General features: G+C 48.2%; 2 protein-coding genes across 2 annotated transcripts in view; one reads left to right on the forward strand and one right to left on the reverse strand.

The window, feature by feature from the left end:
- The window catches only part of LOC135825310 (actin-related protein 6-like), a 24,878-nt gene extending 16,645 nt beyond the window's left edge, over positions 1-8,233 (forward strand). Inside the window, exons 12-16 of the mRNA XM_065338053.1 lie at positions 616-685; positions 3,480-3,539; positions 3,870-3,945; positions 4,713-4,775; positions 7,253-8,233. Coding sequence (XP_065194125.1) covers positions 616-685; positions 3,480-3,539; positions 3,870-3,945; positions 4,713-4,775; positions 7,253-7,397 — 414 coding nt within the window. The 3' untranslated portion in view covers positions 7,398-8,233. The remainder of the gene's footprint in view (positions 1-615; positions 686-3,479; positions 3,540-3,869; positions 3,946-4,712; positions 4,776-7,252) is intronic.
- An 80-nt stretch (positions 8,234-8,313) lies between these two features.
- Positions 8,314-12,291, reverse strand: LOC135825301 (dolichyl-diphosphooligosaccharide--protein glycosyltransferase subunit STT3A-like). The gene is made up of 2 exons (XM_065338043.1): positions 11,016-12,291; positions 8,314-9,376 (listed from the first exon to the last, which is right to left on the reverse strand). The coding sequence occupies exons 1-2, from the start codon at positions 12,228-12,230 to the stop codon at positions 8,459-8,461; spliced, it is 2,133 nt and encodes a 710-aa protein (XP_065194115.1). The 5' UTR covers positions 12,231-12,291; the 3' UTR covers positions 8,314-8,458.
- Between the last annotated feature and the right edge of the window lie 1,279 nt (positions 12,292-13,570).

Consider the following 13,570-nt stretch of genomic DNA (forward strand, 5'->3'; position numbering starts at 1 on the left):
CAGTCATGTACATATCCAGCGCGGTAGAGTGCAGCGACGGTGCGAAAAATGCCCCAAACAGGCCCAAACGCGTTCTGCTCCGGCGATTTCGTTTTTCTTGATCGCAGAGTTTCGATTTTTTGTTGTGTACTCTTGAAAATATCACAAGTAAAGCCCCTGCAAATTTGAGCAAATCAGCGCGACGAAAATCTCAAATTCTCGATACTCAAGTCGCACTGTGCGCTTTTGATTTGTCGAGATCGCGGCTCAACTTACGAATGATTTATATCACGGTACATTGCTCACAGCGCTTCGCAAATTGTTTCAACCGACAGCTGAGAGTTTTCTATTCGACCTGGATATTTGAATCGTTGGATTTGAGCGAGATTTGACTGAGTTACGATCTTTTGAAGTTTTGCATTCTTGCCTGATCGATCATGCGCCCTATCAAAAAAGCCCCAAAACGTTGCTCGTTTGGAACATTTGGGGGGTTTCCGGGCAACGGGAACCCCCCCCTGCGTATGCGCCTGTGTGTACATGTATGCATGTATGTATGTGTATGCATACGTGTATGTGGATGCGTGCATGCGTGTGTATGTATGTACGTTTGATCCTGATGACATGGCGTTCCCTCAGCTCCAGTCCATAGTGCTCAACAATGAACGGTTCTCTGTGCCGGAGTTACTATTTCACCCATCTGATATCGGTATGTAGTTTTATATTATACAAACTGAAGTAGCTTGTAATCGTGGGCCAATGAGGGCGGGGAGGGATTTTCCCTATTGAACTTATGTTCCTGTGATGGCGTTACCGTGCCACTCCTTATATCCAAGCATACCATCTGAAAGCAAGTGGGCCAATTTTCGAATCCATTCGATCGGGGAGCATTGCCTCAAGCTTTGTCGTGTGTGGCATTGCCTGGGCCCCACGCCATCTCCCACGTGCAGCCCTAGTTCCTCTGCACTAGAGATAGGTAGGGTCAGGGAATAAATAGCCCATGGAGTGTGCAACTCCCGCATGCACTGCTGTCCCGGCGGAAATTCAAGTTGACACCATTCTTATAGTGCAAAGCTAATCGCACGAGTGATTTGCGACGTTTGTACTGCCACTGGGTGTCAACGCATTGCACATGTTTCCTTGCACCAGTTTGTAGAGGATTGAATGGGGAGTTGTCCACCACTGGTCCTGGAGGCTACGTTTAGTAAATTTAATATGAACCCTTTCAGTGCCAAGGACGAGATAACTCGTCCTGAAACAACCACCCTGAATGGCCAAGGACGAGATAACTCGTCACGCACACGGAGCATATGGAAACGAGCATAGACCACTGTACACACAGCTATCACCTCGGCCTCCCTACTTCAAATTCAACATATGACGGCTCATTGGAAAGCTATTGAACGCAGCTTTCCAACAATGTATCTTTCGATATAGCGCGAAGTAAAATACTCAAGCGCAGAAGCTCGAAGTCTGGGAAACGGGAAATTTCAAGCGTGTGACTGCGACGCACTGCATGCCAAAGTTGACGAGGTGTTTGATTACGGGGATTTCCCCGGGGAACAGCCCATGCGTGACATACACCAAACTGAGCGCTAGAACAGGCTGATTCTGCTGGTGTTTGAATCGTCGCTGTACGTTAAGTATTGCAAATGGAAAGAAATTGTCGCTGAGTGTAGAATAGCACTACAAAGGCGCATTGGAGCAGCTTTCGAAGTGTTTTTAGGCCATTCTCCTGCGCCTACAGAGCACTGAGCACCCTGGATCGACAGGGGAGATCCTCAGCTTTCCAGAGAGCCTACGATGATGAAAATCCGTTACTGGTGAGTGAAATGGCGATATTTTTAGTGCCCAGTGTCAGCATTGCGTGTAGTGCCCAGCGTGCGTGCCGGCCAACCGTGTAGTAAGTGCTCTGGTACTGAAAGGGTTGACCCACATGCATGCACGCATACACACAATAAAACTTAAAACAAACAAAAACACGCATGTGCACACTCATCCAGACGAGCATGCACGCACACACGAACACACACACACACACACACCTTGACCTTGATCTTGCCCATTGCGTACGCAATGATAGCGAATGTCGGAAAGTTCAAGTGAGAACACGAGCGCAGAGTTTGGCATGCTGTTTCAGGTCTCCTGGTCGACGAAACGCGCGCGCGCGCGAGTCGTCCATCCTGCCAACATAACCTAGCCAACGAAGACGGTGGCGATGGATGATGCTGGTGATGTCAGGGTCAACACCGAGTGTAGCCGCTAATGCGGCCGTTGTGATCCGGTCATCCCACTGTTGACGACGGCCAATATCCACGATGGACCGAACACACTGACGGTGGAACGTGTTGAGCTTCTGGAGGTGGCCTGCCTTGGTGGTCCACGTCTCCGCACCATACAAGAGGGTTGTGAGGACGACAGCCTCATACACACGTCTCATGCTGTGAAGTGACAGGGTCTTGTTGTCAAAAACAGGAGCTTTGACGGCTCCGAACACAGCTGAGGCTTTCGTAAGGCGAGAGCGGACATCAGCACAGGCAAGACCATCCGAGGAGAGCACACTGCCAAGGTAGGTGAACTGGTCCACCACTTCAATCGTGTCTGCCCCGACAACAGCGTCACGGCGATCAGCAGACTCACCCACAGCCATACCCTTGGTCTTTCTGACACTGGCCGTTAGGCCCCAGCTGCTTGCATAGGTGATGAAGCTGGATGTCTTCGCTTGAAAGGCAGGCCGAGATGTTGCGTAGAGTGCAGCGTCATCAGCAAACTGTGACTGTGTGACCTTTGATGACAGGAGCTTGCCCTTCACCGTTCGATCACCAACTAGCTTCCTCCCAACTTTATAGTGAAAGGATATGCCAGCGTCCGAACAACTGAACCTCCAACTGGCACCGACAGCAGAGAAATACAAATAGAAGAGCATTGGTGCGAGAGTGCAACCCTGGCGCAAGCCATTCCTCACTGATATGGGATCAGTCAGCTTGCCATCCACCTGAACAGAAGCAGTCATGCCGTTGTGGAAGGACTGGATGATGCGGTGCATTGCCGGCGGAACACCAAGCTTCTCGAGAACATGCCACAGCGCTGCACGCGGGATACCGTCATACGCCTTTCTCAGGTTGACGAACAGGACATATGCATCTGCTGCTTGTGAAGCAGCCACTCGTTTTGTCAGTGAATGCTGACGTGACACAAAACTATCTACATGACTGCATTCTTAGCGTGCTGGTGACAGGTCATTCTTGTTCCACAGTACTAGATGTCTGAACTTGACTGTATGTTCTGGTGTTTGTGTGCCTGCATCCGTGTGTGTGTGTGTGTGCATGTGTGTGTGTATGTACATGTGTGTGTGTGCATGTGTGTGTGTGTGTGTGTGTGTACATGTGTGTGTGTGCATGTGTGTGTGTGCATGCGCGCGTGTGTGTGTGTGTGTGTGTGTGTGTGTGTGTGTGTGTGTGTACGTGTATGTGCATGTGTGTATGGATGTATTTCTGCCTTAGGCATTGATCAGATGGGTGTGTGCGAGGCGATAGTTCATGCCATCTCACGCACTCCGATTGGTAAGTACTTTTAGTTGGTGCTGTGCTGTATGTTGTAGCACAATGCGAGCACTGCATTCTGTGCTCGTTTTATTGACTCTCACCGTAGATCTGGTAGATCTGGATCATCTCAGGTGACCAGTCCTGGGCGATGTGTGCATCTTTCACCTGCCTGCCTCTAGTTCTCTTCCCCTCTCCCTCTCTGAGTCCCCCTCCACCCCCACCCCACCCCCATCCCTGGTAACGCTTTCATTAGACCAAGAATGGTAGTTCAGATGTTTGCATGAAGTTTGGTCCATGGTTGTTGTGTTTCTTTCTTGTTGTTGTTCTCCGTGTGCTATCTTGTTTTAGCTCTACATCCGCATTTCTATCAGAATATCTTGGTGACCGGCGGTAGTGCATCGTTTCCCGGCATGCAGGGGCGTATGTGAGTGCAGTTAGTGCATCGTTTCCCGGCATGCAGGGGCGTATGTGAGTGCAGTTAGTGCATCTTTTCCCGGCATGCAGGGGCGTATGTGAGTTCAGTTAGTGCATCGTTTCCCGGCATGCAGGGGCGTATGTGAGTGCAGTTAGTGCATCTTTTCCCGGCATGCAGGGGCGTATGTGAGTGCAGTTTGTGCATCTTTTCCCGGCATGCAGGGGCGTATGTGAGTGCAGTTAGTGCATCGTTTCCCGGCATGCAGGGGCGTATGTGAGTGCAGTTAGTGCATCTTTTCCCGGCATGCAGGGGCGTATGTGAGTGCAGTTTGTGCATCTTTTCCCGGCATGCAGGGGCGTATGTGAGTGCAGTTTGATAGAGTGCTCAATACGGAAAGGCAGAGCTAGTTCCAACAAGGATAAGAGGATGAAAAAGTGTTTGAACTCCGAGTTTCACGTGCTAAGCGATCATCAGAAACACAGTAATGAGTAACTCTGGATACTTCTGAAGTGGTATTGCGAACAGTGTGCTGACATGGACACAGGCGTGACTTCACATAGGAAATTTTATATAGTAGGTAACGATTTCTTGTCAAGCTTTTGTGTTCAATGTTACGTTTCAATTGAGTGTTCTATTTATTTCCGAATTTGAGTTGCCTTTTTGCTTTGGTTCTTACTTCATAGTTTCACGTGATTGGTGTTGTGAATAAACCCGTTCTCAAGTGTTGCCAACAGTGCTCTGTGTATGCATGTGCTTTTGCTCTCTGAACTGCACAGGTACAGGGAACTGCGCATGTTAGCACCTGTTGACTACAAAGTCGTAGTGTCCGTGGCAGAGAAGTAAGTTCTACATTCATCATCATCATGATCATGCTGGGGTTTGTCAAATACGGGTCTGGAGACTGCACGTACACCTCTCTATGGGTTCTGTAAAATGGCGGTCAACACACGCTGAACACCACGTGCTCTATCTAGCTGCAAACAATGGTCTGTCGCATATTGCAAATCCGTACTGTCTCCTCTGTCGTCGCTGCCAGAACATTTGTTTGCAGCTGTACGTATAGTAGGGGTGAAACGAGTATCTATTTTGGCCAATCGATCACTCATTCATAATAATAATCAAGAGTACATAACCCCCCCCCCCCCCCCCCCCCCCAGAGTGTGTAACGCTTGATCCAGCTCTGCATAGGGTCTTGGTCGAGCGTAATCGGATCTTTGCGTCATAATACCGTACACATCTGAGGGGAACCCGGGGAGTCGCGGGTACACTCGGATCAAAAACAACGGTGCCCTGCCTCGAGACCGGGCTTGCGGTGGTGTGGAGTGTACGCATGACATCAGAAGATCCGATTCCGCTCGACCAAGACCCTATGCAGAGCTGGATCGGTGTTGCACACTCTGGGGGGTTATGTACTCTTGATAATATTCGATCAAGTATTCAATTATTCCCGTAGCTATGCAGAAGATGTTACTTCAGTAACGTCTGGCGCTAGCCAGGGTCCACACAGCTTTAATTTGGTGTTTGTTTGTGTGTTTGTTTGTTTGTGTCACGTCTGGCGCTATCCCGTATCTGTCCCGTTCTGTACCGTACCAGCAAAGACAGCTGGCCACAATATTTTTGTTTGTTTGTGCCATCGACATGCCTGGCGCTATCCCGTACCTGTCCCGTACCATCAAGAGTACGGTACCATCAAGAGAATGAGTATATATGCGAAGTGTATGGGGGAATGCATTCAGTGCAGTACCATTAAATTTTGTGTGGATTTGTGTGCGAGGCCGAGATCCCACTAGCAGGCTGGCTGGGCCGCCTGTCGACCAGCCCGGGAATCGCATGTAGGCCGATAGCATAATAATTATACAGTCATGTAGATGTATAGCAGGGAGTCATATTATGTAAACGACTCCCTGCTGTATGGGGAGATTTTCTGGAAAGAAATACGAAGTAGGGAGACGAGTAAATGCGATCAGAATGGATGTTAGTTGCCGTCAGTATAATAATAAGAAGAAGAAGAAGAACGCCCGTGATCGGCAGAGTCAGCGCCGGTCCCAGAAAACGTCAGGACAGACATCCCGTCGACTCCAGAACGCCCGTGATCGGCAGAGTCAGCGCCGGTCCCATAGCTATGCAGAAGACGTTACTTGTACTTCAGTATCTCATTGAAACGTTTTAGCAATACAATGATGTAGCTAATCAAAGGAAAAAGCATTTCCATCAGTTCTAACAACATGCGCGATGAGCTAGGCAACAAAGCATAGCGCAGGGCCCTGAGCTTCCAAGCTCTCTCGTTTCGAGTATTTTATCGAAATTCAAAAGTGCTAGGTTTGTGAGTGCTCGACCTTCGGACCGTCGGATTATCATCAGTACTTTCATATTACCGTAAAGTACCGTTGATCTGTCCCCGCCCCCCCCCCCCCCCCCCCTCACGCCATGTCGCTTCCCAGCTGGGTTTTCGGCAGGGGGTGGGAATTAGATCAAAGGCTGTGAAGTGCAGTACGATGTACAACAACGTGGAAGATCAGACTCAATGTGCTAGATTGTGCACATTTTCATCCTGGACTGGCATGTATTGTGTACAGCAGTGCATGCGTCGGTTCAACATTGTATTTCGTTGTATACGCCGAAATCGCTTCACGGGTAGAAAATCGACAGGGGGGGCGGGAATTACTGAGGGGCGGATCAACGGTACTTTACGGTCCTATTAACAATAAACGTTGCTTGCAGTGATGATTGTATCGTCCAAGTCATAAAATACTGACTCAAGGACCTGCATAATACATGCATACCAGTGGACGAGAGGTACAACAAAAGCTGTTGAAAAATAGAATGTCAATACTAAAAAATAAAAAATAAACGATCGAGTACAAAATTTCGAATACTCGCTCGTTTGAAATTTTCGAACGATTACTCGAATATTCGAACTAATCGTTTCACCCCTATTAACGTATAGCGTGTGAGATGTTCGCCATGTGTTGGCCGCGTGCCATGTTCGGCGTGTGTTGACCGCATATGATGTTCATGTGTGTGCTGCTGAAATAAAGGAGCAACATGACTCAGCAGAAACTGCAGCAAGAACTGAAACTACCAATGCTATGGCATGGACAAGAACACTAACAAAACAACACCAAACTTGCACATGTACTTGGTTACAAGCCCGGGGCACTATTTTAGGGGGGGGGGGGGCTTAATTTTGTTTTCATTGGCCCTCCAAGCTACAATTTGACACAGGGCACTGCTAGTATTCTACACAGGGCTCTCATCATGCGTGTACAGTGTGTAAAATTTTCTTATTTTGATTGCGGTTGTTTTCTCTGTGCAGCCCTACACTGCATTGCTGGAAGTCAGCCGCAGAGTTTGCAACAAATGAAGAACATGCTGCAAAGTTCACTGTGACACGAGAGGAGTATGAAGAGCACGGTCGTGCTGTTTGTCAGCAACGATTTCGGCATGAGAGCAGTCTCTGAACGACTAAGTCACAGCTAGCCTGGCGCTGTGTCAGCTATAATACTGATCGTACTTCCTTGGAGTACACGCTGGACTAGCACTAGACTTTTGGATGCTAGCTGATCAATGCGTTTGCACTACGTCATCTAGGTGAAAGGAAGCTCCGTCGCAAGTCAATCATCAACCAGCACATTGTACCAACTGCATCATCAATGTCATCGTATGGCAAGTATGCTGTACGTGTACTGACTGTACCACTACCAGGTACAGCAGGCCAACTAGCACAGGGACATACTGCGTACCTGCACACACCCCATGCTCTGCGGTTAGGTCTGCTGACTTCTCACCTGCTGTGCAGAACGCATTGTTGAATTAATATTCAGTCAATGCACCACGGCTGTGTCTATGGCTACTGCAGTCACTGCTTGACCCCAAGTTCTGGGCGGTGCTCTATTCAACTGCAACGTGTGTGTAAGTTGTGGCCAGTCTCAGCCAGCAAGACACTATGTGAACTATGTTGTACGCTCTATGCTGACCAAGCTCAGCTACAGCAGTGCAAAACTTTCATGTACATAATATTAATAACTCTCTCTCTGCTTGGATGCTGCCTTTAATACTTCATATTGGAAAGTCCTTCAGAATAATCCACACAAATCTTCCATTCTAATCCATGAAAATCATGATCTTCCATTGAAATCCACTGGTATCTAGAGTCTCTATTCCCGGTCCAGCACACTCGTACCTCCCCATGGCTATTCACCCTAGTTGCAGCAACCAGCTTCGTATTCTTTTGATTGGTTTTATGATAAAATGCTCATCCCAACATGCTTCTAAGTCTATAAAAGTTCAAAAGTAACTTTCTAACTGCTGCAAGTCCTTGGCAGTAAAATTCGCCACGGAATCGCTACCCGCACAAAAGCAATGACGACTAGAAGGTTGGTTAGGCACAAGTTGAAGCTAATTTTAAATCAATACATTCAAAAGCATTGTTGACTGAAATAAAAAGAAAGAGTAAATAATGCGTCAACAAGAAGCATTTTTTTCAGTTTTGTTTAGTGTGACGAGCGACAATGACGTTCCTCTAGTACTCGTTTCCACGGTTTTCGGGCTTCTTGACCTTGAAGATACGCACAATCCAGTGCTCGGTGGTGTAGGCTTCCTCCAACACACCCAGCTCAAAGTCCTTGTTGCCAATCTCGACGTTGCGTACACGGTCATAGCCAGTAGGCTTTCCCTGCTCAGTATAGACCTGTCCAAAGCGGTAGTAGCAGAGCTTGTACATCAGACAGTTGAGGAGAGTCGGGGATCCCTCCTTGTCGACACGGAACTCTCCAGTGGGAGTGTAGTAATCCATCTCCTTGATATGCGAGCCACGGTCTGTGCTGCCACCAATTCGCACCATCCACAGGAATTTGTTGATGTCATCAGAAGCATAGCCGGTCAGACCACCGAAGATGACCAGCACATAGTCCACATCCAACTCGCGCATAATTTCATAGGCCTTGTCTTCAGGCGAGGACATGGCTTGACCGACACGAGAGATGTGGGTGTTGTTCCAAGTGTTGTTGTCGACTAGAATGGTTCTGTTGGCCATGGCCGTGATCTGGTATCCGTAATCCCACCATGACATCACCTTAGCATCTTCAGCGGTGTTCTGTCGCAGCCAGTAATATGCCTCACGGAAGTCGTCGAAGATAAGCCTGGAGCCATCCTGCTGACGTGCAGCCAGAACGATGGATGGAGAAGAGTAGGCTTCGGCAGTGACCCAGCAGCAATGGAACGCATACACGCACAGCAAGAAGGAGATGAGAACGACGACAACAGTGGCAATCTCATTCTTCACCGGGTAGGAGGCAGCTTCAGAGCGCTTCTGCTTCTTGTCGGGCTTGGAGATGACACTCAAGTTCTTCATGTACGTAGTAAGGATAGCAGACACGCCAATGCCAGCCAGGATGCAAGCCACCGGAGCCAGAACCAACATAAGACGAACCATCACACCCTGTAGTCAGCAACAACACAGCACAACAAAACAAAAAGCACACATTTAAAGAGTGGATACAAAAGTGTTAAGTACTACACTACAGGCTCCAGTGCTAGGCATAGGCTTGCTATGCTCACAGAAACTCTTTCTACACACTGCCCAAGACATGGGATAAAAAATCCAACACTGCTTTTAGGTCTACAACAAAATAGTCACCATGCTAGTTACTATGTACAATCGTGGCCAAAGGAATCCGAGCCCCGTGCAGAGAGCAATGACAAGGCGCATGCGGCCGTCGGATGTTTTTTTTGGGCCGTGCATGATGTACAGTAATTGAAATGGAAACGAGGCGCTATTTTGGACTTGTCTGTAGATGCGTAGCATGTGCCACCCAATTATTGCTAGTGGTGAAACGAATGTCAAAACCTAGTAGCCGAATGTTCTTTGGCTTAACGAACGAACGTGCGAATATTCTTTTGGTAACACAGATGACATCACATGCCCTCCTCTCAGTCATTTTATGGATATTGTCATTACTATTAGGTATGACAAACGGTAGTGCCACATAAAATACACCACCACATAAGGCTACTTCGAAGTTCATACATGTTATCATGTGCAACATTGGCAGTCCGGTATGCACATACATGTGCAAACATGCAGTACAAAGTCAAAGGCAGGCTGTACGCACTGTCTGTACTGTGTTTGGCGTGCATGTACGTACAATTATTGTACATGAACTGCGTTTGAAGTGACGTCACGAATACTCGAATGCGACTTAACCCTTTGGAACTGCACTGATCACACGACGTCGGGAGATAGCTGCAATTTCAAGTATATTCGTTCCAATTTCCATCATAACGCTGGTTCTACTTCACCGATTTTGACGATCTTGGGCTCGTTGGAAAGCTCTTGGAACGAGGATAACAGCGAGCCCAAACTCATTCAGGAGAGCGATTGCTGTCTGCTACTGAATGCCAGGAACGCCAGCTGAATACCAAATCCAAACCGGGAATAGTCCTTGTCTCGCCATTTCACTCGTGCTAGCTCAAAATCATTCAATTTTTTCTAACAGACTCACAAAAGCCGTGACAAAAAGCGCTGGGAGTGATGTCACACGCTGCGTGGGCAGGAAGAGGGAAAATCCCACTTTTGAACGAAATTTGCACTTCGCTGACGCATGAGAAATCGAGCGAACGTTCGAGCACTTGCCGCTCTGTTATACCAGCTCGTATCGACCCCGGAGTTTTTCGAGCCGGCAGCTTAGATTCTCTGCTACCTCGTAGGTATTTCGATTGTTGAATTCGGTTGAGATTTGACTTAGTTGTGACTCGTTGAGTGCACTTGCACACATGACATTGGCATCGTTCGAATTCGAACGATCACCTCCAAAGGGTTAAAGAATATTCGAATGTGACCAACCGAACGAATGTTCGAATATTCGTTTCACCACTAAATATTGCAGGCACTTTTTTCTTCAGACTTTTCCCGTTTGTGTCTTTCCCTCAAACCAGTGAACATCCAAATATTGTACGTGAACTATCTTGAGCTCACAACAAGCCACCCCCTGTACAGTGCATGCAGCCACACAGCCATTGAAGCACCCACCCACACATATACCATCTGTTCACGCACGCAGGACACCACAGTAACTCACCGCAAAGTACACACTGGTGACGCCATAGAGAATGATGAAGATGTTCGCGTCGGTTAGCTGACTGAAGCAGAAGTACAAGCCTGCTGGGAAGAGGAAGGCGAGAAGATGCAAGTCGAAATAGAACGATGACCATGCCGTAGGCTGATGTTCAGATACAGACGCAATGATCGGAATGTTGTTCTTGGCATAACTGGGATCCAACAGAGAGTAGAAACGGCCGGTCCAGGGCGCAACCTTGCCAGTGATAGCCAGGACGATGACAACAAGAGAAAGCAGTGCACCGACAATAGCCATAAGAGCACGGAACAGAGTTCCAAACTGCTGTGAAGAGAGCTTGCTACGGATGTAGTCAACAAAGGCGTGGATCTGGCATAGGCCGAAAACGCCCAGAGCACCCATATGTTCACTTGTCTGGACTGGTTGGAAGCCAACAAAGGCAATCTGCATGGACAAGATAGTGCCCAAGATGTACACCGTCGAATAAGCCACGTAGATGCGATGAGAGAAGCGGCCAGTGACCATGAGTGCCAGGACGTGGATGGGAATCAAATTGATCAAGAAAACGTAACCTCCCCAGGATGACACCATGTAGAAGTATGCCAGGGCACACATGGTAGACCAGAAGAGAGACCCTGTCTTCACAGACTTGATCCACAGCCAGTATGTGTTCAGCATACAGAAAATGGCAATTCCTTCGTTATCATACGAACCAGCAACTGAACGGGAGATATAACCCGGCACGATAGCGATGAAAGCAGCAGACATCAAACCAGCTGATACATCCTTCAGCTCCTTAGTGAGGTTGAAAGTGACCAGAGAGGTGAACGATGAGAAAAGTGGGGCCAAATAGACACACACATTTCTAACTTCTATGGTGATGTGGAAAAAATTCAGGATGTGGTACACCAGAGCAGAAGTCACCATCAATCCAGGGTAGATAGTTCCACCAATAATTCTGCCCAGAGGATACCATGCACGGTCGTCAAACCAGTTATGGAAGCTGTAGAATCCTTCCTCAGCTAAGTATCGAGTGGTTCTGTAGTTGAAGTAGGGATCAAATTCGTGAATAACATTTTCAAATCGGAGAACTGCAAACAGACGCAGGGAGAAAGACAGAATGCAGCAGAGGGCTAGCACACCCATCTTGACCAAAGTCTCCTGCTTGGCCACATTTTGAAGACCAAGAAGGCCTAAGACCTTCGCTTCGGGCCCCATTCTCCCAGTTCCTGAAGGACAATTTGTTCTCTTCAGTTCTGGTCTTCAACTTCTGTCAAACATACAATCGCTCAAAAATCAAGGTTGTACAAAAGCGACACGTCGGTACAACGCCATTGACGTTTGCCACGCGCATGTTCTGCATGCTGAGGTATCGCAAAACAAAAAATCTTTCTCACGGCCGGCTGCATGCACTGCATGCACTGACGTCATGACAGTCAGCTCGGCGGCGCGGCGGGGTGTTTACATGGTTTAGGCCTAACTCCGCGTTTTTAGCGGTGCACGCTAGTGCATAGGCATTAACCCTTTACCGGCAAGTTACTTTTGTATATGAAATCCATAACATTTAGAACGATACCAATAACTCACAACGAGGCCACATTTTGTATGTGCAAGTTATGTTTTCTTGGAAGTCTAGTACTACTTCTTGACCATGGAAAAATTTATTTTCTCATACCACACACATACGCTGCTAAATTGGCACCTCTACGTCTAAACACGGAAATTGTACACATGCAAATCGTCAGAGTTCCGACATTGACATGATACTACCAAAACAAGTCGACTTCGGAGCGGAAACAAACGCCATAGCCATCACAAACTTCAGTGGCCATGCCTCGCTCGCAAATGAGAGCAGCATCGCCCCAGAATCGCTGTCGGAAAGCTCCGTAAGGTCGCACGCACGCCGCGCTGCGCTGCCGTCACTCAAGTACGTAGAAAGTCGATGGGCTAAAATTCCGTCTCTGGGAGACTGTCGACACGGGGATCGCTCTCCATGGCTTCCCCACCATAAGCACCATCAGATTCTTCCAGGTACATCACGACGACATCGTCTTCAGCGGCTGGCGCTCCCCATATTTGCGTGCGAATTTTCTTGGCGTGCGCACCGCTCCGTAATTTGAAATTCGCTTGCATCGGCGGCTGGAACGAAATATTTTTCTATCTGTCGTCGGTCCCAGAGCGAATGACTGCTAGGTCGTCGTCGGAGAAGTCATCCGAGGACGAAAGGAACTCACTGCGCAAGAGAAATGCACCTGACGATGTTTTGACGGAGGCGGGCGGCATTGTCGGCGCGCGTGTATTTCCGTAAGTTTTCGATCGCGCAGTTCTCAATGAAATCAAATGGGACACGCGTGGATCTCTTCAGCTACCGATAGGATCATACCTAGGCTGTGTGAGGGCCACGGGAAATTCCCGTGGGCTGATGCTTCCCGTCATGCCAGGCATAGTTTTGTATGCCTGTCGAATGCGTCAACGTTGACGCATTCAAGTATGGGGCTGCCGCGCCGGTAAAGGGTTAAGTCTACGGTCCCCAATGACATCATAGTCAGGAGATACGC

This window comes from Sycon ciliatum, chromosome 1, assembly GCF_964019385.1.
Source record: "Sycon ciliatum chromosome 1, ocSycCili1.1, whole genome shotgun sequence".
Taxonomy (NCBI): domain Eukaryota; kingdom Metazoa; phylum Porifera; class Calcarea; order Leucosolenida; family Sycettidae; genus Sycon; species Sycon ciliatum.

Coding starts and splice junctions, on each gene's coding strand:
- LOC135825301 (XM_065338043.1), bottom strand. CDS start 12,230: ATGGGGCCCGAAGCGAAGGTCTTAGGCCTTCTTGGTCTTCAAAATGTG. Junction 9,377..11,015: donor TCACCAGTGTGTACTTTGCG/GTGAGTTACTGT, acceptor TGCTGACTACAG/GGTGTGATGGTTCGTCTTAT.